Genomic DNA, 24681 nt, shown 5'->3' on the forward strand with positions numbered 1-24681 from the left:
ACTTTCAAAAGAGCTATCTATTTTAATTAAACGGCCTTTGTGCTTCAAGGGTCATTCTTAAAGAATTGGAATTCGAACTTAATCGTAAAGAGGTAGGTATCGACTAAGGGGCGAACCCTATCATATAGATAATAATGTTGGTTCGTTTCAAGTTTTAATGTTGCTCCTTACTTTCAGTTGAAAAAGCTGTTTTTTTGTTCAATACAATAGGATTCGATTGCGGTACACCTGTCAAACTACTTTTTTCCAGTCGTTTGACAACCTGTTTGCAGTTGGAAACGATTTAATTGTAATACAACAGTTAGATTATAGACTATTTTTAACAATTATTGAACAATAATTCTGGTTTGAATAATAGTTGTACTATATTAATTTTGCAATTAATCAAATTCTAAAATTGCAATTCAAAATTTCAAATCGGGACCCTCCCTGCTCCAAAAAAATTATTTTGTCCTGACCCCAAAAAATCACGTGCAGACCCCCCTCCCATATAAACTTTTATGGGTTGCCCGACCCCTAACGGCTAATCATTATCCATTTACGCTAAAGGAGCGTAATTGTACGCCAAAGAATCAAGACGCGGAGGCTTCTTTGATAGGTAGAAATGAAACTGGAAGGCCACGCCTCTCACGTCAAACTAACGAAAAATTACGCTAAATGACTGTAGTTTCGCAACAGAAAAGGGTTATTTTATGTTGAAAAATTGCAATTTCAGGATCACAGGGATTGGCTGTGATGAATACAGTGGATCCGCCAATAACGTTAAATCAGTCACAATGTACGTTAGAAGACCTCATTTTTAGCCCTCTTACTGAAACACGCTGAATTAGCGTCCGTTAGTAAAAGTACGCTTTTTTAGCATAAGGCCCACTTGTTGCACCATAATTTAGCGTAAAAGTGCGAACGGATTTTTTACCGTGTACGTTGAAAAAAGTGGCTATCTCAAAATTTTGATTGGATGTATTCGGGGAAATGGTGGGTGTGAGATGGGGGTTAGTTGCCCTCCGATCATTTTTGACTTTTAAAAAGGACACTAGCCCGTTCAATTTCTAATTGAGTGAGCCCTTTTTCAAGTTCGTACGACAACGCTATCTAAAAAAACCTTATATGGCCCCAGGGCATAACTTACAACCCTAGCCCTGAGGGGTTTTGGGGGTTTGTCATCCTCAAAGACATAATTTCCAGAACTTTCAACTATGTCGAACAAAAAGGCTATCTCAAAATTTTGATTGGTTGTGTTTGGGAAAATGGTGGACGTGAGAGGGAGGTTAGTTGCCATCCAATGACTTTGACTATCAAAAAGGGCAGTAGCCCTTTCAATTTCCAATCGAATAAGCTCTTTTTGAAGTTTCTACGAAAACTTTTCTACAAAAACCTTATATTCCCCCAAGGCATAACTTACAACCCTTACCCTGAGGGCTGTGGGGGGAGGGTTATCATCCTCAAAGACCTAATTTCCAGAACTATCAACTACGTTGAACAAAATGGATATCTCAAAATCTTGATTGGATGTGTCTGAGGAAATGGTGGGTGTGAGAGGGGTTAGTTTCCGTGCAATCACTTTCGACTATTCTAGCCCTTTCAATTTCCAATCGAATGAGCCTTTTTTGAAGTTTCTACAACATCGCTATCTATAAAAACCTTATATGCCCCCATGGCATAACTTACAACCCTTGCCCTGATTGCTCTAAGGGGGTTATCATCCTCAATGATCTAATTTCCAAAACTTTTAACGACGTTGAACAAAAGGGCTATCTAAAAAATTTTTATTGGATGTGTTTGGGGAAAAGGTGGGCGTCAAAGGCCGGTTAGTTGCCCTCCAATCACTTTCGACTATTAAAAAGGGCATTAGCCCTTTGAATTTCCAATCGAATGAGCCCTTTTTCAAGTTTTTTACGACAAAGCTTTCAATAAAAACCTTATATACCCCCCAGGGCATAACTTATAACCCTTGCCCTGAAGACTGTAGGGGGAGTGTCCTGCTCGAAGATATAATTTGTAGAACTTTCAACTGCGTTGAACAAAATCACTATCTCAAAATTTTGATTGGATGTGTTTGGGAAAATGGTGGGCGTGGAAGGGGTGTTAATTGCCTTCCAATCACTTTCGACAGTTAAAAAGGGCACAAGTCATTTCAATTTTTAATCGAATGAGCCCTTTTTCAAGTTTTTACGACAAAGCTTACTATAAAACCTTATATGCCCCCAGGGCATAACTTACAAACCTTGCCCTGAGGGCTGTGGGTGGAAAGAGAGTTCCTTCCGTAGTGGTGCATTAGGGCTAAATAGGAAATTATGGCAAATTCCAAAAATATCAAAGTTCTGGGGAAACAGCTTATTTGAACGGAAACTAAAAAGTCTAGTGTCCTTTTGGGGTGACTAAAAAGATTTGAGAGCGACTAGGCCCCCTAACACGCTCTTTTCCCCCAAATTGGCCGATCAAAATTTTTGATTGCCATTTTGTTCAGTATAGTTGAAAGGTACAATAAATATAAGTTTGAAGATAACATGACCCCCACAGCCCCTGGCGAAAGGTCTTTAGGTACAAAAAAAATGTCATCATCGTTTACGGACAGTATTTGTTATTGGAGGTGTGTAACCATTTTTTGGATGTGGGGATCTTCTGCTGGGGGTATTTTTCACGGAGAAAATAATCCATGGAAAGGGAAGTTTCCAAAGGTTGGACTTTTCAGGGGAAATTTTACGCTTGGGGAATTTGCCAGAATTCCCATACGAAATTCTTTATTTTGACTTTCTCTTTGCAGACTCAATTTTATGCGTGGAGATGTTAAGGGTAATTGTCCGGAATAAATTTTTGCCGGGATGAAATTGTCTAGAGGATATTTCTATGGGGAGGGGAGATTTCTCCGTGGAGGTGGAGTCGGATTTTCTGGCATTATTTAAAAATGATCTGAAGCAAAAAAAAAAACTTTTTTCAACTGAAAAGTGAGGAGAAAAATTAAAACTTATAACGAACAGAAATTATTACGTATATGAGAGGGGTCCTTCTAAACACCTCGCTCTTTACGCTAAAGTTTGAATTTTGTCCCAATTCTTTGAGAACGACTCCTGAAACACAAGGTCTTGTAATTAGAACGACAAGAAAATTATTTTTAAGTACTAAAAAACTTTAGCGGTAAGAGCGAGGTGTTAAGGAGGGGGTTCCTCTCATATAAATAATAATTTTTGTTCGTTTTAGGTTTGAATGTTGCTCCTTATTTTCGGTTGAAAAAAACTTTTCTTTTTGAATTTCATCATTAAAAGTACTGCTTTGTTATTATTCACAACGGTTTTGTACTTGTTTTCCAGGGCTAGATGATTTTTTTTTTGTACCTACTTTTTTCTTGGCTATTCTTAAAACCAAACTTATATCAATGTAGATTTCTCAGATTTGAATTAAATTTTAAATATGAATGAAAATTATCCATGTTTTTGATAAAATTCTAACTCATCCAAAAATAAAGGAATAAAACAGGCGTTGGATATTAATATTACCCAGAGTTCGTCACGCAGAAAAGAGAGCACTATTATTTTCTTCGCAAGAGGAATCATAAAAAAAGAACTTTATTTTTGGAACAGTACGTTCCAGATCAGGGAATAGATAAGATAATTACCACCCAGATTTACACATGGACTTTTATATCTGACAGTTCATGCTTGAGACAAAAGCATAACCTATTCAAAATTAAATCTGTTTTTAGTATATTGCGCTTATTTCAAATAATGTGCGATAGAATTCTATATTCAAGGTTCTGTATTCTAATATATGTTCTTTACTCTAATATACTTCTATATCCAATGTTTTAACATGATGGGGATCAGTGTGGCTTCAGTTCTTCAGTTCTATAGCACAACTATAGTTCAACTTTGTTACAATTTTTGTCTGAAATACAAATAACAAGCCAGAATCTAAGTTGTATTAAATAAAAAAAACAAGTTTTTTTAACTGAAAGTAAGGAACGACGTTAAAACTTAAAACGAACAGAAATTATTCCGTATATGAAGGGGGCTGTCCCCTCCTCAACGCCTCGCTCTTTATGGTAAGGTTTTTTTATTGTTTAAAAAAATAGAGTTTTTAGAAAGTCAAACTTTAGCGTAAAGAGCGAGGCGTTGAGGAGGATACAGTCCCCTTCATATACGGAATAACTTCTGTTCGTTTTAAGTTTTAACGTCGTTCCTGACTTTCAGTAAAAAAACTTGTTTTTTTATTTAATTTTTGAACGTTTTTGAATTAATGCAGGTTTTGATTTTGGCTCACCGTACATGAATAATTAAAACAAATTTTTCATATTATATTTGGTTAAATGGCTTTCTCGAAACTTGTTTAATTTTATTTACGAACGTTTTTATTAGTAATAAATATACGTAACTTAGAATTAACTTACGTAACGAACTTCTATATTCATAAATTTTTAACACGTATATTAGGGGGTTCGCCCCCTAGTCAATACCCTGCTCTTTAAACTATAGTTCTTTTTTTTTCCAGTTCTTCAAAAATGACCTCTTAATCACAATCAGTTGATCAGTTGAAAAACTTGTTTTTTTTTATTTAATTCCTGATCTTTTTCTTTAATAATGCTGGGAAATCCGGCGCCCCCTTCATAGCAATGTCCCTTCCCCCATGAAAACTTCCTTCATGGAAAGATCCTTCCATATAGCCCCCGACCCTTTCCTTCTCCCACCTACCAGAAAAAATCTCCTCTGAAAAAGTCTGTATACTTCCCAATAACCAATACTATATGTTAACATTGAGTAAAATTCATAACTTTCAGCCCTCCCCCTGGGGACTTTGGGGGATCAAGTCATCCTAAAAGAAATTTTCATCATATTTTCGAACATTCTGAACAAAATTGGCTATCTCAAAATTTTGATCGGGTGACTTTGGGAAAAAAATGAGCGTGGGAGGGGGCCTGGTTGCCCTGTATTTTTTTTGGTCACTTAAAAAGGGCACTAGAACTTTTAATTTCCGTTCAAATGAGCTCTCCCACAATATTCTACGACAACTAGGTCGATACAATCGCCCCTGGGAAAAAAAACAAAACAAACAAACACACAAATAAACACGCATCCGTGATCTTTTTTCTGGTCAAAAATGGAAAATTTCACAATTTGATAGATAGGTGCTTGAAAACTCTACAGTAGGGTTCTCTGACACTCTGAATATGATGGTGTAAATTTCATTAAGGTTCTATAACTTTTAAGCGGTCTTTCCCCCTTTTTTCGAAACTCAGCCAAATTTTCTCAGGCGCTTAACTTTTGATGGGTAAGATTAAACTTACTAAACTTATATATTTGAAATTAAAATTAAAATCTGATTCTTTTGATGTATCTATTGGTATCAAAATCCCGTTTTTTAGAGTTTCGGTTACCATTGAGCCGGGTCGCTCCTTACTTACAGTTCGTTACCACGAACTGTTTGATACAGAAAAACAAAATAAAAGCTTTGTAAATATTTGTATTGTTAACCAGTAAAAAAAAAATTCAATTAAAACGAATAGACATTGATTTAAAAAAGGTTCTGCAAATAAAAATTAAGATAAGCCTTGAATATAGAAGCTTTTCAAAGAAAATTAAAAAGCTGCAATAAATCAAAGATAAGCAAAATACAGTGATATAGTCACTGAAATTTGAAATAAGTGCAGTTCAGCCAAGACTGAACATATGTAAAGCGAGGAAATTTAGACTCTTTATGATTTATTTTATAATTGTTTTATGATTTTAGTTTATAAAATTTGCTTTATTGTTGTTAATTTTTGAGTAAGTCTGTTTTCTTTTTGTTTGTTTTGTATTGCATTTCGCTGATGACGGCTGATGAATATATAGCCGAAATATTGGAATAGATCAAGTATTTCACTGTCTTAACAAATTTCCTCATTATCTTACCTTTTTTTGTATTTTTCTGAGAAACATTAAACCAATAAGCGTTCCGAAACTTTTTGAGCAACATTTTTTACGGGTAAACTTTCTGTTTTTCTGTGACCAAGCAATTAAAAGTGATGAGAGTCACTTGAAATTTAATAGGCAGGCCGAATACCAGAATGACTTTCAAAACAAATGATCGAACACTGACCTTTAGAGGCAAGACACTAAAAGGCTTCGAAGTTTCATACTTCAGAAATTGCCAACTTCTGAAATTTAGATGTCTGTCATTGTCTCAAATGAGAAAATCCAGATGTCTAAAATTCCTTGGGAGTACCCCACGACTTTAGCTTTGTGGCAACCAAATTTCAAATGACTCAGTGTAGGCTCCTATCGTAATAAAAGGTAGATGGGACTTGGGTACGGAGTATGCCTCTTAAAATCCATCCTCTCAGTCCCATTGGCTCAAGGTATTTACTCCATAAGTTTAAAACCGATTAAAGAAGAAAAAACCTATTTAACCCTCAGCAGAAAAGCCTGGTGGGGAGGGAGCGATGATGAAGGGGCCGAAGTCCCACTTTGTGTCTCCAATCATACAAACTGAAAAAACGTTGGTGATGCAAGTTTGATGCCACATGGCCACTTTCTCCTAAAATGTTCTTGGTGGCAGTGTAGTAATTTTGGATGTGCGTCAGGCAGAATTTGTTCCTCCATTATACATTGTGAAAATAGTTGCATGATTATGTTTTAAATAAGATGCAAAAGTTTTACCTATCTGCTAAAAAATATGTGATGTGGCGGGGAGTGTTGGACGGCCCAATAGCCCACCTTGCTTCTTGAGTCATACGGACTTAAAATCCTTGCGTGAATCCGTTTCAAGTACACTACAACATACCAACCTGACTGCATAACGTTGGCACTGAAAGAACAGGGGGTGTTTGAAGGCCCGTAGGTAGACTTTACGAACCCAATAAAAACTGAAAATCAATACAATTTTCCTAGTTTTAACAACGTGCTACTTGCCTACATTTCTGTTAAGAAGATGGTAGTAAGAGGGGGGGGTGCAGTTTTGACTTGGCTCGCTTTTTCTCCGATTTAAGAATAAAATTGAAAATCTTGAATGATTCCATTTTAAAAAAGGTGCAACATGTGTCTACCTCTCAGCTGAAAACTTGACAAGGGAGCAGTGGGGGCATGAAGAGATCATGAACTAAATTTGGTATCACTATTGTAAGGATTTTAATTCTTTGTATGATTCCACTTCAAGAATATGCAGCATACCCATCTTTTTTATTGAAATAAATCTATCAAGAATGACCCTTCCCATATTTTGAGTCTTTTCCCCTAATGCTGAATATTTCATGCCCCCCCCCCTCGAGGCACATTGTTTGGACTTTTTAATAATATTTAGTAAAGCAGCTATCTCAAAATGTCGATTCCATGCCAAGGAGGAAACAGTTGTGTCCTAACGCAAAACCGAGTAAGGGAGGGAGTGCTGCTTCTGGTCTTGTCCAAATAGAACATTCAAATGGCAATGTAAATTTTCATTTTAGATCGAGTAAGCCCTCTCCCGAGCAGTGGCGTAGTTTTGTCAAAATCCTGGGGGAGGGGGGCAAAGCTGGATTCGATTTCCCGGGAGCAGGGGCAAACCTGGGGTCTGAGGGGATCAAGGTCTGGGAGGGGCAGTTGCCCTCTGACCCATAGCAAAGTAAGCCCCTGCTTCCAAGTAGCTAAAAAAATTCTTTCTATACAAAATGGCCAAGAAAACAATTACAAATAAATACGACATGGAAAGCACATCGTTCTTTACTTAGCTTTTGAATCGAATTTTATTTTCCTCAATTATCAGCTTCCCGCACCGTTATATGGACGTATGCATATATCTTTCTCTCTCTCCCTCTACCCCTCTTGCCTGCTGTTTTTTTTTTTCTCCTTAGAAATCTAAACATAAACTTTATAACTGAGTTATATTAACATTGCCAACATAAATATATATATATATATATATATATATATATATATATATATATATATATATATATATATATATATATATATATATATATATATATATATATATATATATATATATATATATATATATATATATATATATATATATATATATATATATATATACTTACTTTCTCACATCCGAAGCTATAACGCATTAGAAGATTGGCGATAGGACCATCTCCATTTTCCTTCATTTCCTTTCTCAATTGGGTATGCTGGAAGAGTGCGTCTTTATCGTGCTCAATTCTTCGTTGAAGGATTCCTAAGAACAAATCCAGAGAATGATTGGAGAGAGTAGGCTCCACAACGTTCAAAAGAGTTTTGTTTTTTATCAGCCTCCCTTGAATTTCCTCTTGATTAAGTGATAGCTGACGTTGATGTGAAGCTTCTATAGGAGCTGGACCATTGCTTACAGACTTCTTAAATTAAAAAACAATACATTATTTTCTATAACGACACTCTTAACTTATATCAGTGCAAGGAAATATAACGTGAGCTTTATAATGGGATACAGGAGTCTTGAGAGTCGCCGCATCTAAACAACAAAGCGGACTAATTTCATCGCATAGTGAGCCAACAGTTAAATTCTGAACGTGCATAAAGTAGACCATAAAAGAATTTTGACGAATACCTCTACTTTAGTTAAAAGTCAAGATTATATTGATGTGTTCACATTATTCGTTAATGTTGTTGTGAATAAATTTGTTCCTATATATGTAAATATATATTTAACATGATTCATCTCTCACAAAAGGAAACGAAAGGCAACAGTTATGCCCCAAGAAAAAACCGAGCGAGGGAGGAAGTGCTGCTTCTCGTCTTTTCCCTTTTGAACATTCATTTGGTAATATAAATGTTAATTTTAAATCGAGTGAGCCCTCTCCCGAGTTGCAAACAGTTCTGTCTATACAAAGTGGTCAGAAGAACACTTAATTATAAATGCGACACTGGAAAGTACATCGTTCGTTACTTAGTTTTAAATGCGACACTGGAAAGTACATCGTTCGTTACTTAGTTAAACGAACTTGATTTTCTTCTCTTATTAGTTTCCCACACTAAATTAGATACGTATATTAGTATATTAGTATATTAGATACTATCTTAATGTGTGAGCAATAATTGTATGTGTATATGTTCTATTTCTCGAAAACGGCTTTATATTTTTTCGAAAAAACTGGTATCTTGGAGTATTATCACATAAGAAAAATGATCTAGATAGATCAGAAGTCTGAAAAAATTCGTTAAGAGCCTTAATATTCGTTTTATGCAAATGACGTCATGTACTATGTTAGTCATCATATAAACATTTCTTATGACATCATAGAGTTTCCAACGCAACAGTTATTTATATAATATAATGTCTGTTGGAAGGCCCAAAAAACGAAAATTTGCAGTTGTAGTTACTATAAATGATGATTCTTTGGAACCAACACCTGAACTATCATACGTGGTAAGATGTGAAATTCGACAACCTGGACCATCAATTACGGCAACACCAATACGGACAGCTAAAGCAAAGGCCATTGTTAAATTGTCAGGAGTAACCAAAATCCAAAAACGTGTCAAAACACAAAGACAGGGGCGGTTATAAGATAAAAAAATCGACAATTAGAGCGTTTTAAAAACGAAAATGAAGAGCAAAGACACACGTGGTTAGAACACATACGACACCGAGAAAGTGAGCGATTCAAAAATAAAAATGAAGAGCAAAGACACACACGGTTAGAAAAAAGTGACGGCGTGTCAAAAATAAAAATAAAGAGCAAAGACACACGCGGTTAGAAGAACAGTGGCGGCTTGTCAAAAATTAACATGAAGAGCAAAGGCACGCGGTTAGAAGACATGCAACACCGAGCATGTGAGAAAATAAAACTGAAAATGAAGAGCAAAGACTCACGCGGTTAGAAGACATGCGACACCGAACATATGAGCGAATCAATGGAAATCAGCCTGGACAGCGAGAATCAAAACGTGTCAAAATTGAAAATGATATCGATGATGATTAGGTTTGAGATTTTGACATGGATAAGGTCATCAATGCCTACCATACCTTTGTTAAAAAAAAACAAAGGTTCGGCGAAATGTATTTCATAATGAAGAAAGATAAGCCGAGGTAAAATAAACAAAATAAATTGGGAATTATAGCGATGGTGATTGGGTTTTGGATTTTGGCATGGATAAGGTCATCAATGTCTACCGTACCTTTGAAAATCAAAATATGGACTAGATAAATAGTTGGAAGAAAAAGAAGTTTTTGCCCCGCCACCCCAACGATTAAAAGAAACAAAGGTTCGACGATATGTCTTTCATAATGACAAAAGACAAGCCAAGGCAAAAGAAGAAGTTTTTGCCAAACCACCTGAACAATCAAAAAAAACAAAGGTGGTCGTCAATGCCGTCATACCTTTGAAAACAAAAAACCCGGACTAGATAAATCGTTGGAATAAAAAAGAAGTTTTGTCTCACCACCTGAACAATTATAAGAAACAAAGGTTCGGCGATATGTTTTTCATAATGACAAAAGAAAAGCCAATTCAAAAGTTAAAGGTCCAATAAAAAAAACTTGGCACGCGGCAAGTTTCTATAAATGGATTCTCATTGTGGCTTAAGGTTTTTGAATTGTTGTAATGCCTTGTTAAAAGATATACAAACATTTTTGCAATGACCAGTTTTTTGCTCTTTACACAATTTTATCTATTTTAATTCTGTGTCTTTTCAAAGATATTGAATTATTACATCAAATACAATTTCTAACTATGCTTTTTGCTAGGCTTCAAACTTTTGGTTTTACTTTTTAAGGTTTTTGAATTATTTTAATTCCTCGCTAACATATATAACCACACTTTTAAAATAATTAGTTTTTTTGCTCTTTACGCAATTTAATCTCTTTTTATACTGGAATCTACCCAAAGATATTTGATTATTACAGCATGTCCGATTTCTAACAACAATTTATACTAGACTTCAAACTTTTGATTTTATTTTTCAAGGTTTTTAAATTGTTGTAATCCCTTGTAATCCCTTGGTGATTGGGTTTTGGATTTTGGCATGGATAGGGTCATCAATGTCTACCGTACCTTTGAAAATCAAAATATGGACTAGATAAATAGTTGGAAGAAAAAGAAGTTTTTGCCCCGCCACCCCAACGATTAAAAGAAACAAAGGTTCGACGATATGTCTTTCATAATGACAAAAGACAAGCCAAGGCAAAGAAGAAGTTTTTGTCCAACCGCCTGAACAATAAAAAAAAAACAAAGGTGGTCGTCAATGCCGTCATACCTTTGAAAACAAAAAACCCGGACTAGATAAATCGTTGGAATAAAAAAGAAGTTTTGTCTCACCACCTGAACAATTATAAGAAACAAAGGTTCGGCGATATGTTTTTCATAATGACAAAAGAGAAGCCAATTCAAAAGTTAAAGGTCCAATAAAAAAAACTTGGCACGCGGCAAGTTTCTATAAATGGATTCTCATTGTGGCTTAAGGTTTTTGAATTGTTGTAATGCCTTGTTTAAATGTTTTTTGTTTTGTTTTTTTTTTCAAACTGAAGTATACTCAAAGATATTTGACTATTACAGCAAGTCTGATTTCTAACAACGATTTCTACTAGGCTTCAAATGTTTGGTTTTATTTTTTAAGGTTTTTGAATTGTTGTAATCCCTTGTTAAAATATATACGAATATTTTTGCAATTACCAGTTTTTTTGCGCAATTAACTTTCTTTTCATACTGCAGTCTGTTCAAGATATTTGATTATTACAGCAAGTCCGATTTCTAACAACGATTTCTACTAAGCTTCAAACTTTTGGTTTTGTTTTTTAATGTTTTTGAATTGCTGCAATCCCTTGTTAAAATACATACAAATATTTTTGCAATTGCCAGTTTTTTGGCTCTTTTCTCAATTAAATATATTTTCATACTGAAATCTATTCATATATATTTTATTATTACAATACGTCCGATTTCTAACAACAATTTCTACTAAGCTTCAAACTTTTGGTTTTTTTTTAAAGGTTTTTGAATTTTTTTAATCCCTTGTTAAAATATATACAAATATTTTTGCATTACCAGTTTTTTGCTCTTTGCGCAATTATTTGTTTTTTCACACTGCAATCTATTCAAAAATATTTGATTATTACAGCAAGTCCGATTTCCAACAACGATTTCCGCTAAGCTTCAAACTTTTGGTTTTATTCTTTAAGGTTTTTAAATTGTTGTAATCCCTTGTTAAAAGACATACAAATATTTTTGCAATTGCCAGGTTTTTTGCTCTTTACGCAATTAAATCTCTTTTCATACTAAAGTTTATTCAAAGATATTTGATTATTACAGCAAGCCCGATTTCTAACAACGATTTCTACTAAGCTTCAAACTTTGGGTTTTATTGTTTAAGGTTTTCGAATTGTTGTAATCCCTTATTAAAATATATATACAAATATTTTTGCAATTACCAGTTTCTTTTTTTGATCTTTACGCCAATTAAATCTCTTTTCATACTAAAGTCTATTCAGAGATATTTGATTATTACAGCAAGTCCAATTTCTAACAACGATTTCTACTAAGCTTTAAACTTTTGGCTTTATTTTTTACAGTTTTTGAATTGTTGTAATCACTTGTTAGAATATATACAATTATTTGTGCAATTCCCCCTTTTTTTCTCTTTCCGCAATTCAATGTCTTTTCACACTGAAGTTTGTTCAAGATATTTGATCATTACATCCAGTCCGATTTCTTACAACGATTTCTACTAAGCTCAAACTTTTGGTTTTCTTTTTTAAGGTTTTGGAATTGTTGTAATTCCTCGTTAAAAATATTTTTTGTTAAAAAGTTTTTTGTTCCTTAAGCAATTTTAATGACAAAAGACAAGCAAAGGCAAAAGAAGAAGTTTTTGTCCCGCCACCTGTATGCATTAAATAAAAAAAAACAAGTTTTTTAAACTGAAAGTAAGGAGCGACATTAAAACTTAAAACGAACAGAAATTATTCCGTATATGAACGGCGGGCTGTCCCCTCCTCAACGCCTTGCTCTTTACGCTAAAGTTTTTTATTGTTTTAAAGAATAAAGTTGTGAGACAGAGTCAAACTTTAGCGTAAAGAGCAAGGCGTTGAGGAGGGGACAGCCCGTTTCATATACGGAATAATTTCTATTCGTTTTAAGTTTTAATGTCGCTCCTTACTTTCAGTTGAAAAAACTTGTTTTTTTTATTTAATTTCTGATCGTTTTTTAGTTAATGCAGCTTTTTTTTTGGTTCACCATCATTGAATAAGTAAACAAAATTTTGTTCCAATTCTTTAAAAATGACCCCTTAATCACAAAGGCCGTTAATTAGAATAAATAGCTCTTTTGAAAGTACTAAAAAATCTTTGGCTTAAAGAGCGAGGCATTGACTAGAAGGTGAGCCCAATCATATAGCTAATATTTTTTTGTTCGTTTTAAGTTTTGATGTTGCTCCTTACTTTCTGTTGAAAAACTTGTTTTTTTTATATTTAATTTCTGATTTTTTTTTAAATAATGATTTGAAATCCGGCGCCCCCTTCATAGCAATGTCCCTTCCCCCAGGAAAACTCCCTTCATGAAAAGATTATCCCATATCCACCCCGACCCCCCCGCCCCCCCCCCCCTACTAGAAAAAATTCCCCCTCAAAACGTCTGTATACTTCCCCATAACCAATACTATATGTAAACATTGGGTAAAGTTCATAACTTTCAGCCCTCCCCCTGGGGGCTTCGAGGGATTAAGTCATCCTAAAAGACATAGTTATAATATTTTCGACCATGCTGAACAAAATGGCTATCTCAAATTTTGATCGGGTGACTTCGGGAAAAAAAAATGAGCATGGGAGGGGCCTAGTTGATTTCTATTTTTTTGTCACTTAAAAATGGGACTATACCTTTTATTTTCAATTCCAACAAGACTTTTCACGAAATTCTAGGACTACGGGGTCATTAACATAGCTCCTGGGAAAAGAAAACAATAAAACAAATAAAAAAAAAAAAAAATAAACACGCATCCGTGATCTTTCTTATGGCAAAAAATAGAAAATTCCAAATTTTTGCAGATAGGAGCTTGAAAACCTCTACAGTAGTGTTCTCTGATACGCTGAATATGATGGTGTGATTTTCATTAAGTTTCTATAACTTTTAGGGGTCTTTCTCCCATTTTTCGAAAATCAGCCAAATTTTCTCAGGCGTGTAACTTTTGATAAGTAAGATTAAACTTGATGAAACTTATATATTTGAAATCAAAATAAAAATATGATTCTTTCGATGTATCTATTGGTATCAAAATTCCGTTTTTTAGAGTTTCGGTTACTATTTAGCCGGGTCGCTCCTTACAGTTCGTTACCACGAACTGTTTGATATATATATATATACCTGTATATATATACATATATATATCGCCACCGGGGCTCGGCGAGGCCCAGTACTCGGCAGGTGGCAGGCTTCTATATATATATATATATATATATATAGATTCTCACTGTCGCTTGTCTTCTAAACGCAGACAAATTTTAGCCTTTTCTGGATTTCATGACATCAAAATGGACCTTAAATTGGAAGCGGTTCGCTATTAAAATTATATTTTTTTTATTTTACCTTTAACTTTTGCTTCGTTTTATTTTTTTCCATTATGAAAGATATATCATCGAACCTTTGTTTCTTTCAATTGTTCAAGTAATAGGACAAAAGCTTCTTTTTCTTCCAACGATTTATCTAGTCCAGGTTTTTTGATTTTACAAGGTACGGAAGGCATTGACGACCACCTTTGTTTCTTTTAATTGTTCAGGTGGTTGGCCAAAAACTTCTTCTTTTGCCTTGGACTGCCTTTTGTCATTAGAAAAGACATAATACTGAACCTTAGTTTCTTTTAATTGTTCAGGTGGTGGGACAAACACTTCTTTTTCTTCCAACGATTTATCTAGTCCATATTTTGATTTTCAAAGGTAGGGTATGCATCGATGGCCTTATCCATATCAAAATCCAAAGCCCAATCATCATTTTTATCGTTTTTAATTTGTTTGGTTCATTTTACTTCGGCTTATCTTTCGTCATTATGAAGTGCATATCGCTGAACCTTTGTTCTTTTAATTTTTAAGGTGGTGGGATAAACACTTCGTTTTCTTCCAACGATTTATCTAGTCCATATTTTGATTTTCAAAGGTATGGTATGTATTTATGACCTTATCTATGTCAAAATCCAAAACCCAATCATCATCGCTATCATTTTCAAGTTTTTTGATTCGTTTTACCTCGGCTTATCTTTCGTCATTATGAAATACCTATCACCAAACCTTTGTTTTTTTAACAAAGGCATGGTAGGCATTGATGACCCTTATCCATGTCAAAATCCCAAGCCCAATCATTATCGCTATCATTTTCAATTTTGACACATTTTGATTCTCGCTGTCTATGTTGATTTTCATTGAGTCGCGGCTCTTCATTTTCATTTTTGACTCCCTCACTTGTTCGGTGTCATATGTCTACTAACCGCTTGTGTCTTTGCTCTTAATTTTCATTTTTCACACGCTATAATTATTGTTTTTGCATATCTTAGAACTACCCGTGTCTTTGCTCTTCATTTTGATTTTTGATACGTTTTTGGATTTTGATTACTTCAGACAATTTAGCAATGGCCTTTGCTTTAGCTGTTCGCATTGGAGTTTTCGCAATTGATGGTCCAGGTTGTCAAATTTTACATCTTATCAAGTTTGATAGTTCAGGTGTTGGTTCCAAAGAATCATTATTTATAGTAACTGCAACTGCAAATTTTCGGTTTTAGGGCCTTCCATCAGACATTATATTACATAACGAACTTTTGCATTGGAAACCTAATAATAATTCATATGTTATGTATGAAACCATATAAGGAAGTTCTTATATGATGCATATATGATGTCCATACATGACACATACAATTATTGCTCACATATAAAGATAGTATATATATATATTCATATATATCAGTATACCATTAACCAGAGCTGTTCCTTGGGAGGGGAGGGGCAAACAGGTGAGCTGACCTGGTCAGGTGCAACCACAACGTCACAACTGGGAGGGGGTCGCGGCTGGGGATTGTCCCATTTGATCAAATTTTTCACTTCGATTCGGCATTTTTGTTTATATTTGACTCGAGAAGGGGCGATGTTATTGATTTTTCCCTCCCCTCCACCAACCCTAGGAACGGTTCTACCATTAACTAAGTTAAATGGCATACATTCAAAAACTAAGCTATAATCATATTTTGTTGAACAACTTCACCCTAAATGGCTATCAAGATTACAAAATTGACAGATGAATAAATATAGTTCACACAATTTGCTTAGGAAAATGGCGACTACCAACAAAAAACTGAAAATGCTGATCCTTATACAGTGCAAGTTTTTCTTTTGTTTTACCTGTTCTGGGGAAATTATAGATATCTAAATTATAAGAAAAGGTCTGTTTCGACATTTAAAAAGGGGGCAATGCATATATATAATGCATATATTCTGACTTAAAATTTGTGGTTTATCTGTCACCCTCCCAATACTACCTGAAGTTTCAACTTGATCTCCAAAACCGTTCCCGAAATATTCTATATACGTTATCTTGATGGCCTGGCAAGACATAATGTCTTGTGATTCACCTCGCTACTTCACCGTGAATAAATTGAAGTTCCATCGCGGATTCTAGTGTAAAAGATAACGGGGAATTGCAGAAGAAAACTTTAGCCCTTTCCCTCCCAGCACAAAATTTAAAGTCCTGTTGATCCCCAGCGCTTCCTGAAAGCTAAAAATTCATTCTGAAGTTGCTCCCGAGATATTGCGGATATGCTATTTTGATAACTTGGATACACGGAACTCCTTTCAATTTATCTCTGTCCCATACAAACCCATCCAAGTCAGAATACGAGATCCATTTGACTCTCATAACACTTACTGAAAGTTCAACTTGATCCCCGCGCTACTCAAGAGATACGGTAGATAGTGTATTTTAAAAATTTGGGTGCATATAGCGTCTTTTGATGCACTTAGGTGGGCGTATCGTTTCAGGAATATTTCCTTGGGCCTAGCAAAGAATTCCTAAGAGTTCCAAGCTGATCAGACAATTACGACCCAACATTTCCTCCTTTTCTGCATAACCTATCTATGAACAATGGGTAATTTATACAACTTACAGTCACTGCCTTTGGAGCTATGGAATCACGTCGACCAAAGAGACATACTTATCAGACCTTTTGAAGTGACTATCCCAAGATTTTGCTCCATTACTAGGGGGCCACAGAGGCAAAAAATACACGACAGAGGGAATTGATTGTCATCAATCCGCTTTTAGCCCTTAAAAAGGGCACTACAGTATCCAATTTTCAATCGTTAAGTTTCTTAAGTTTTTATGGTTAAAAATTTTCTATAAAGTGGTCAGAAGAAAAAAGTAATACACTAAAGGTACACGGCTCTTTACTAAGGCAACGCTAGAGTGCTGCCTTAGTAAAGAAAGTTTTAGAAGGCTGTCTTGAAATTTTGACATGACGATATTTTCGGCCGTGATAGACCATGGGGCAAAGAAAAGTTCAGGATAGGCCTAGTTGCCCTTCGATCATTTCTGGCTCTTAAAAAAAAAAAAAAATAGAAATCGTAGCTTTAATTAAAGTGAAACCCCTTCCAAAATTCGAAGATATCCTGTTCAATACAATCACCCTTGGTAAAAAAAAAAGCTGATAACTTTTAATGATAAAATTAATAAAAATATAATAAATATTAATAAAGGATTATTAATAATTAATAATTAAAATTAATAAATGATGCATATTTCGATTCAGAGTCAAAGTCCAATAAACATTTAGTGGAGTCGGAGTCCAAAAAACATTTTTTTAGGTTTTACTTTTTTATCAATATAAAACTGAAGGTATGCTGTTCTGGAAGATGCTGTAATTTTGTGTTTTTTTATTATTTTTTCTTTTTGGCCAAATCTTTGAGTAAAAAGATATCCATTCTTTCCATAAAGATTTACCTCTACTGAATGATTATGAAATGGGAAAAGCGTCCATTCTTTCGGTGTACCTAATGGGTTGATTCTCCCCAAAGAAGGTACAGCAGTTAAATTTTTATTCAGGAAGCCAAGGGGCATGAAACATATCTTTCAGGAAATCTATAAGTTTAAAAGTATTAGGGGCCGTGCCTGGACTTGTGATTCTCGCTAAATTATATGACTCTAGTAGCGTAAGCAAGAAATTAAACACAAATTCAAACAATTTTAATTAACCTTATAGTTGTGTAAACGTTTTTGATGCTATGTGAATATTTATTTATTTTTTACTATCCTCATGCTTATTTTATTTTTAGGCTTCCAGAAAATCTATAAGTTTAAAAGTATTAGGGGCCGTGCCTGGACTTGTCATTCTCGCTAAATTATAATGACACTAGTTCCTGAGGCCGAAATAATTGCAAAGATTTAAAGAACATGAAAATTGGAACTTGGAATGTTACGACGTTAAATAATGACCATCGTATCGACATTTTGACTGACAAATTCAGACAATTCGAACTGGACTTGTTAGGAGTTTCAGAAACTGATATTCCAGGGATAGGAAGCCTGAAATTAGATGATATAGAATTTATTTACTCAGGCAGGAACGATGGGGTACATAGACAGTGAGTAGGGCTCATGATGAATAAGGAAGCTGCTAAGTCTTGTTTAGGCTGGGAAGGTATTAATAATAGAATACTAATTGCCTACTTTATGACTAGAAAGTTCAGGGTATCAGTTATGGTACTATGTAGAACCGACTGACGGAGATACTAGTGACTCAGATGAATTTTAATTACAGTTACAGGAACAAATAGACAGGGTCCCAGGTAAAAATGTGATGTTTTTAATAGGAGATTTTAACGCCCAGGTCGGTAGAAGTAGAGGCAGATAGTATCCTAGCCTAGGTAAATTTGGTGTAGGAAAAGAAAACAGTAATGGATACAGAATTTTGCAATTTTGTAGGCATAACAATCTAGTTGTAACCAACACGGTGTTTGGTCATAAAATGGCTCATAAGTTAACATGGTACTCACGTGATGGTAAGAGAGCAAACCTTATTGATTATGTTATAGTAAACCAAAGACTGGCAGGATAAATATAGGATACTAGGGTATATAGGAGTGCTGTAATTGATGTTAAAAGTAAAGATCACCATCTAGTAGTGTCAAGGGTTAATTTAAAGGTCAAATTTCGGAAGGGTAACAACCTCCCGGGAAGTTATGATACTGGTAGACTCCAGGACGAGAATTTGAGAGAAACTTTCCAGGAACAGTTGAATACTAAACTTGAGGGTTTAAAATTAGATAATGTGGAAGATGGTTGGAATAATTTTTGAAAAATAATTTGTCAAGTTGCTGAAGGTGTATTAGGGAAAAAAGCTAGGACTGCAACTAAGAATATTAGTGAAAAAGCTTTATGTTTGATAGAAAGTATAAAGGACTTGTACAAGAATTATCTGAGTGACAGATATGAAAATAAAAGGAATGTAAAGAAAGTAGAGAAAGCATTAAAATATGAACTAAGGAGGTGTGAAGTAAAGGCCATGAATAAAATTGCCAAGGATCTGGAAGATGCAGCTAGATGACATAATAGTATAATATTATACTTATCTGTTAGCAAAATGAGAGGCAATTGTTAGATCAGATCTGGTTCAGTAAGATAATGAGACAGGAATACAATTAGTGATGCGGGAAGAGTTCAGGAGATATGGGAAGAGTATTTCGAGAATGTGTTAAGTCATGAAAGATTGTTGGACAAGATATAGGGGAAAATGAGAATGTGCGCGGTATTTTTGATACACAGGAAGATTTGTATTATCATGAAGAGCTTCTAATAGTAGTGAAAGTATTGAAGAATAATAAGGTTCCAGCTGCTGATAGGGTGGTAAATGGTAAATGAGGTGATAAAAGTTAGCGTGGTAATTATCGAGGCATTAGTCTGGTCTCTGTAGGTAGCAAATTACTTAGTAATATGATACTTTTTAGATTGAGAGATGCCGTAGACAAAGTTTTAAGAGAAGAACAGTGCTGTTTTAGACAGGTAGAGGATGCTTTGAACAAATTTTCACTCTTAGGTTAATAATTTAGAAGTGCTTGAGTTGTCAAACACCTTTGGCCCTTAGTTTTATAGATTATGAGCAAGCATTCGATTCTGTTGATAGAAGAGCTTTAGCAAAGGTTTTATCCTTGTATGGTATACCAGACAAATACATTAAAGTGATTAGTGCTATGTACGAGAATAACACTGCTGCGGTTAAGGTAGTAAATGAGGTTAGCAGCTGGTTTTGTACAAAATCAGGAGTTAAGCAGGGTTTGTGTTCTATCCCCGTTTATATGGATTATTTTGATGGATTTTGTTTTGAGGAGCACAGGAAAGGTAATGGGAGACCACGGAATCAAATGGGGGGGGGAAGTCTCCTGGACTTAGATTACGCTGATGATTTAAGCATCCTAGAAGAAAGTGTGAGCAAAATGAATGAACTTTTAGAGGTTTTGAGAGTTCAGGGTGCTAGAATAAGTTTGAACATTAATGGTAAGAAGACTAAGTCACTAAGGCTAGGAATATGTGAAAATGAAAAGGTGACGTTCGGTAATGAAAAGATTGATCAAGTGGGCAGCGTCACTCACCTTGGTAGTATTGTTTGTGGAGATGGTGGGAGCAGTGAAGATGTTAAAAGTAGAATAGCCAAGGCTCAGGGTGTTTTTTCACAGTGAAAAAAAGTTTGGAAGAATAGGAAGATAAGTCTCCAAACCAAGATTAAAATATTGGAAGCTACAGCGATGACAGTAGTCAAACATGGTTCTGAAGCATGGGCGCTTCGAAAAACAGAGGAAGAATTTATAGATGCTTTCGAGAAAAATTGGCTAAGGATTTTTTTGGGTACCCGACTGACTGGCCATATTACAAACAGTAGGCTGTACGAAAAATGTGGTTCATTTCCGCTCTCTAGGGCTATAATGAAAGAAAGGTTGAGGTGGCTAGGCCACGTTGTGCGGATGAAGGATGACAGATTGCCGAAGATTGTTCTTTTCAGCCAACCGTCTAGGGCTAAACGGAAGCAGGTCGTCCTCGTCTGGGTTGGGAGGACGTCATAAAGAACGATTTAAAGGAAATGGGAACTTCATGGGAGGGTGTAAAAAGAAAGGCTTTGAATAGATTGGAATAGAGGAGGAGCGTGCGTAACTGTGTTGGCCTCAGGTGGCTTGGTGCTGCGGTGACTTGTTAGTAGTAGTAGTAGTAGCGTAAGCAAGAAATTAAACACAAATTCAAACGATTTTAATTGACCTTATAAGTGTGTAAACGTGTTTGTTACTATGTGAAAATTTATTTATTATTTACTATCCTCATGCTTATTTTATTTTTAGGCTTATGTCTTTTTATGTTCTTTTACGTTATGTATATTTTCGCTTTATGTTTATGTTTATTTTACTATCCTTATTTTAACCCTTTTGATTCAAAATCTAATGTCAAGGGTGATGAAACATTTGCCGAAAGTTAACGGAAGAATCCACAAGGTCTAACTTTAATGTAATAAAGCTAAATACCTTAAAAATAATTATAGTAATTTTCAACTTCTAACCAAGATTGTTCAGTCAGCAAAAGGTAATTGCGAGGTTCAAATAATGAAAATAGTAAAAGAGAAATAGATATATAATCCTACTCAGAATTTCACTCGATTTTCAAACAGTTCGTGGCAACGAATCGTAAGTAAGGAGCAACCCGCCTCAATGGTAACCGAAACTGTAGAAAACGGTATTTTCATACCAATAGATACATCAAAAGAATCAGATTTTACTGCTAATTTCAAATATATAAATTTCATCAAGTTCAGTCCTACCTATCAAAAGTTACGCGCCTGAGAAAATTTGGCTGATTTTCGTAAAAAGGGGGAAAGACCCCCTAAAAGTTATAGAACTTTAATGAAAATCACACCATCATATTCAGCGTATCAGAGAACCCTACTGCAGGGTTTTCAAGCTCCTATCCACAAAAATGTGGAATTTTGCATTTTTTGCCAGAAGAAAGATCACGGATGCGTGTTTATTTCTTTGTTTGTTTGTTTTTTTGGTTTTTTTTCCCAGGGGTGATCGTATCGACCCAGTGGTCATAGAATATCGTGGGAGTGCTCATTCGAACGGAAATTAAAAGTTCTATATCCTTTTTTAAGTGACCAAAAAAAATGGAGGACAACTAGGCCCCCTCCCACGCTCATTTTTTCCCAAAGTCAGCCGATCAAAATTTTGAGATAGCCATTTTGTTCAGCATGGTCGAAAATATGATAACTATGTCTTTTAGGATGACTTAATCCCCCGAAGTCCCCGGGGGGAGGGCTGAAAGTTATGAACTTTACCCAATGTCAACACATAGTATTGGTTATTGAGAAGTATACAGACGTTTTCAGGGGGGATTTTTCTGGTAGTGGGGTGGGGGGAGAGTGGTTCGGGGGTTATGTGGGAGGATCTTTCCATGAAGGAAGTTTTCATGGGGGAAGGGACATTGCTAGGAAGGGGGCGCCGGATTTCCCGGCATTATTTAAAAAAGACCAGAAATTATATATATAAAAAAAAACAAGTTATTCAACTGAAAGTAAGGAGCAACATCAAAGCTTAAAACGACAGAAAACATTATGTATATGATTGGGTTCATCCCCTAGTCAATACCTCGCTCTTTAAGCCAAAGATTTTTTAGTACCTTCATAAGAACTATTATTATAATTAACGGCATTTGTGATTAAGGGGCCAATCTTAAAGAATTGGAACAAAATTTGAACTTTAGCTTAAAGAGCAAGGTATTGACTAGGGGACAAACCCTCTAATATACGCATTAAAAATATATAAATATAGAAGTTCGTTACGTAAGTTAATTCGTAAGTTATGTATATTTATTACTAATAAAAACGTTCGTAAATAAGATTAAACAGGTTTCGAGAAAGCCATTTAACCAAATAAAAGTAAAATTAATATTCAAATTTTGGTTTAATTTTTCATGTACGGTGAGCCAAAATCAAAACCTGCATTAATTCAAAAACGTTGAAAAATTAAATAAAACAAACAAGTTTTTTTTAACTGAAAGTAAGGAACGACGTTAAAACTTAAAACGAACAGAAATTATTCCGTATATGAAAGGGGCTGTCCCCTCCTCAACGCCTCGCTCTTTACGCTAAAGTTTGACTTTCTCACAACTCTAATTTTTTTAAACAATAAAAAAATTTAGCGTAAAGAGCGAGGCGTTGAGGAGGGGAAAGCCTCTTTCATATACGGAATAATTTCTGTTTGTTTTAAGTTTTAACGTCGTTCCTTACTTTCAGTTAAAAAAAACTTGTTTTTTGTTATTTAATTTAAGGAAGGATCGAGGTGCCATTTACTGCTTATTGACATGATGCTAGTCTTGTTAATTGTTTTTTCTTTCAGAGATAAAACGACTGAAACTCCTTTTAAAGGATTGGAAAGCTTTTAAAGCTTGTTGGTAATTATTCGTGCGTAAAAATTTTCTTGTTTGTTTCTACGTAACATTAATGTTTCTACGTAACATCACTTAATGTTTCTACGTAACATTAATGTTTCTACGTAACATCACTTAATGTTTCTACGTAACATCACTTAATGTTTCTACGTAACATTAATGTTTCTACGTAACATCACTTAATGTTTCTACGTAATATTAATGTTTCTACGTAACATCACTTAATGTTTCTACGTAACATTAATGTTTCTACGTAACATCACTTAATGTTTCTACGTAACATTAATGTTTCTACGTAACATCACTTAATGTTTCTACGTAACATTAAGTGAGATTAGAAATTTTAAGGAGACGTATTCAGCTTTAGACTTTCTGATAGAATAAAGTTGTGAATAGAAACAAAATATCTAGTACTTACGTGTTATCCCGGCCACACTCAAGAAGTTTGATCTGTTTAAAACCGGTTTTTCAGTGTGCACTCTCATATAATCAGCTTAGCCACAGTGTGATAAACTAATATGCAGGTATATTTTAATCAAATATTTAATATATATATATGGTTAGGTTAGGTATTTAATATAGGCTAATGCGTTTTGGGCGACCTGCTTTCCATAATTCTCTGTTGTAGTTCCCATAATTTTCTTATTAAAGTATTACATTCACTGTACAAGGTATTATACACGTTGATTCTAATGGTAGACTTTTCATTTTGATCTGACGCCATTTTCGAGGCGTGTGAGGCTTTTTCTCGAAATCACAATAAATTTCTTTTCGCAATAAACTTTTACTTTTATGACGAACCGAAATAATAGTTAGCATTCCTGGGTCAGTGTCAGATGGGAATTTTTTTTCACTTGGCAGTTTTTTTTTTCCAAAATATGTTTTTTAACTTTTAATCACTATGGGCTGTGGTTCGCTCTTTACTAGGTTGCAGCTGCCGCTGCAACCATGTTACCTTGCCGGGACATGCTTTAAAAAATGAGCCTAGAAAATGACTGAAAAAAACAACAGTGGATTCTGATATTCCTGATACGATACATGCGATACCAATACACACGGTGCCGAACGCGCGATATCGATACACCCGATATCACATACAGCCCTTCCCCAGGGACAATGGAGGGCCATATCATTATAAAAACCATATATATTGGACCTTTGAACTATATTGAACAAAATGGCTATCTCAAAATTTTTATAGGACTAGTTGTAGGCCGGTAGGGAGGGGGGCTATTTGCCCTCCAAGCTTTTTGGTCACTTGAAAAGGTTACTTACAAATTTAATTCTCTATGAAGGAGCTATTACACGCTTCTCTATGATGCTCTGGCCACCCCCTA

General features: G+C 34.9%; 1 protein-coding gene across 1 annotated transcript in view; it reads right to left on the reverse strand.

The window, feature by feature from the left end:
• Window positions 1-24681, reverse strand: part of LOC148951354 (uncharacterized) — a 162255-nt gene that overhangs the window by 132401 nt on the left and 5173 nt on the right. Inside the window, exon 2 of the mRNA XM_089090814.1 lies at window positions 8003-8293. Within this exon, the coding sequence (XP_088946940.1) occupies window positions 8003-8293 (291 nt within the window). The remainder of the gene's footprint in view (window positions 1-8002; window positions 8294-24681) is intronic.

This window comes from Artemia sp. Qi Xiang Cuo, chromosome 6 (assembly GCF_049724085.1).
Source record: "Artemia sp. Qi Xiang Cuo chromosome 6, ASM4972408v1, whole genome shotgun sequence".
In the NCBI taxonomy this organism is placed as follows: domain Eukaryota; kingdom Metazoa; phylum Arthropoda; class Branchiopoda; order Anostraca; family Artemiidae; genus Artemia; species Artemia sp. Qi Xiang Cuo.